Source organism: Nanorana parkeri, unplaced genomic scaffold (genome assembly GCF_000935625.1).
Source record: "Nanorana parkeri isolate BGI_ZX_2015 unplaced genomic scaffold, ASM93562v1 scaffold2832, whole genome shotgun sequence".
Lineage (NCBI taxonomy): Eukaryota > Metazoa > Chordata > Amphibia > Anura > Dicroglossidae > Nanorana > Nanorana parkeri.
In genome coordinates, this window is record NW_017309100.1 from 77246 (window position 1) to 79249 (window position 2004).

At 55.4% G+C, this 2004-nt stretch overlaps 1 protein-coding gene across 1 annotated transcript in view; it reads right to left on the bottom strand.

The window, feature by feature from the left end:
• The window catches only part of ATP13A2 (ATPase 13A2), a 37057-nt gene that overhangs the window by 16198 nt on the left and 18855 nt on the right, over nt 1-2004 (bottom strand). The window contains 2 exon segments of the mRNA XM_018574236.1: nt 703-834; nt 968-1034. Of these exon segments, the coding sequence (XP_018429738.1) occupies nt 703-834; nt 968-1034 (199 nt within the window).

A 2004-nucleotide genomic window follows, 5' to 3' on the forward strand; every position in this document is an offset into this window, starting at 1 on the left:
ACCATCTCCTGTTTCCTCTCTCCCTATTCACCATCAGCCCCCCTCTACCGCCTTCCTCCCATCCACCATCATCTTCCCACAGGTACTCCCCGACTGTGCTCATCCCCTCTCTACCTATTCTCACCATGGTCTGAGACCTTACCCCACTCCCCCCATCCATGATCACCTCCTCTGCCCCCTCTCTCCCTGTTCACAATCATCCCACCCACCATCATCTTACCCCTTGTTACCCAATGATGCTCATCCCCTCTCTACCTATTCTCCCCATGGCCCATCACTGTATCCCACTCCCCCCTGTCCAAGACAATCTCCTCTCTCCCTATTCACCATCAGCCCCCCTCTACTGCCGTCCTCCCATCCGCCATCATCTTCCCACAGGTACTCCCCGACTGTGCTCATCCCCTCTCTAATTCTCACCATGGTTCAAGACCTTACCCCACTCCCCCCTGTCCAAGATCATCTCCTCTGCCTCCTCTCTCCCTGTTCACCATCATCCCACCCACCATCATCTTACCCCTTGTTCCCCAATGATGCTCAGCCCCTCTTTTTCTACTCTCCCCATGGTCCATGACCGTATCCCACGTGTCTGGTTGGCTAGTTATACATAACCGGCACCACTCAGAGCTCAGCGTCGGACGCACATTTGTACAGTATAAAAATATTCCTCATAATCAAATAAGAAGGCGCAGCATGGACACCCACCTGTCAGCAAGCTCTCGTTCACCATACACTCCCCCGCCAGCAGGGCGGCGTCACACGGCAACAGCAGACCTTCCGGAGGAATGAGGATACAATCGCCCGGGACCAGATCCAAGGAATTCACCATCAGCTCATCTGAAATTGCAGACGTAGAGGATGAGCGCAGTCCAACGACCAATCAGCTGCCTTATCGATGACATGAAGACGGTTGCTTTGGGTTACAATACATTGCGGGTCGCACAGAACCATTGGCAGAATTGGCTCTCACCTCCGGTTCCTCGACGCACTTTTACGCTGACGGACATTTTCACCATATTGTGCAGGGTGACGCTTTGCTGCGGGGAGAGGATACAGAGGTTCATGGCGCTGGCAAAACGCATCGATACAGACTAGAGCAGAAAGCTGGTCACATGATCACCGTACTCGCTTATGTATCCAACACTCCAATCACCTGCACTGCTAACACAATCTGCACCATCGACATGAAATACACTCCACCCTTCCATATTACACCCGTGTCATCCCCCAGCCCCCCCCAACCCCCAATCCCAATGATGGGCAGGATTGTCTGCTTGAAGCCCTCCACAGATCCGATTGTCATCACCACCTCGCAGAAGATACAAGGCCACCACTGCCCAGCCACCCTCCAATGCCCTTGGTACTCTGCTGCCTTAGGGATTCAAATCTTCTCCACTGTAAATGTGGGCGCCCTGTTCCCCTCTCCCTGGAAACCTGTGCATTTGGTTCTCTTTTTCCTGGGGACCTGGACATTGTTCTCTCCTCTTCCAGGTCACTGGGGATATGTTTCTCATCTCTTGGCGAAATAGTAACTTGGCTCTTCTTTAATGGGAACCTTGGCACTCTGCCTGGGAATTTGTCTCTCCTTCCCCCAGGTACCTGGGTATGGGGCTCTCTCCTTTCCCCACCACACATGATTACTTGGCTCTCCTCCCCTGGGAATCTGGGCACTTGGCTCTCCTCCCCTGGGAACCTGGGCACTTGGCTCTCCTCCCCTGGGAACCTGGGCACTTGGCTCTCCTCCCCTGCGAACCTGGGCACTTGGCTCTCCTCCCCTGCGAACCTGGGCACTTGGCTCTCCTCCCCTGTGAACCTGGGCACTTGGCTCTCCTCCCCTGGGCACTTGGCTCTCCTCCCCTGGGAATCTGGGCACTTGGCTCTCCTCCCCTGGGAACCTGGGCACTTGGCTCTCCTCCCCTGGGAACCTGGGCACTTGGCTCTCCTCCCCTGCGAACCTGGGCACTTGGCTCTCCTCCACTGGGAACCTGGGCACTTCGCTCTACTCGC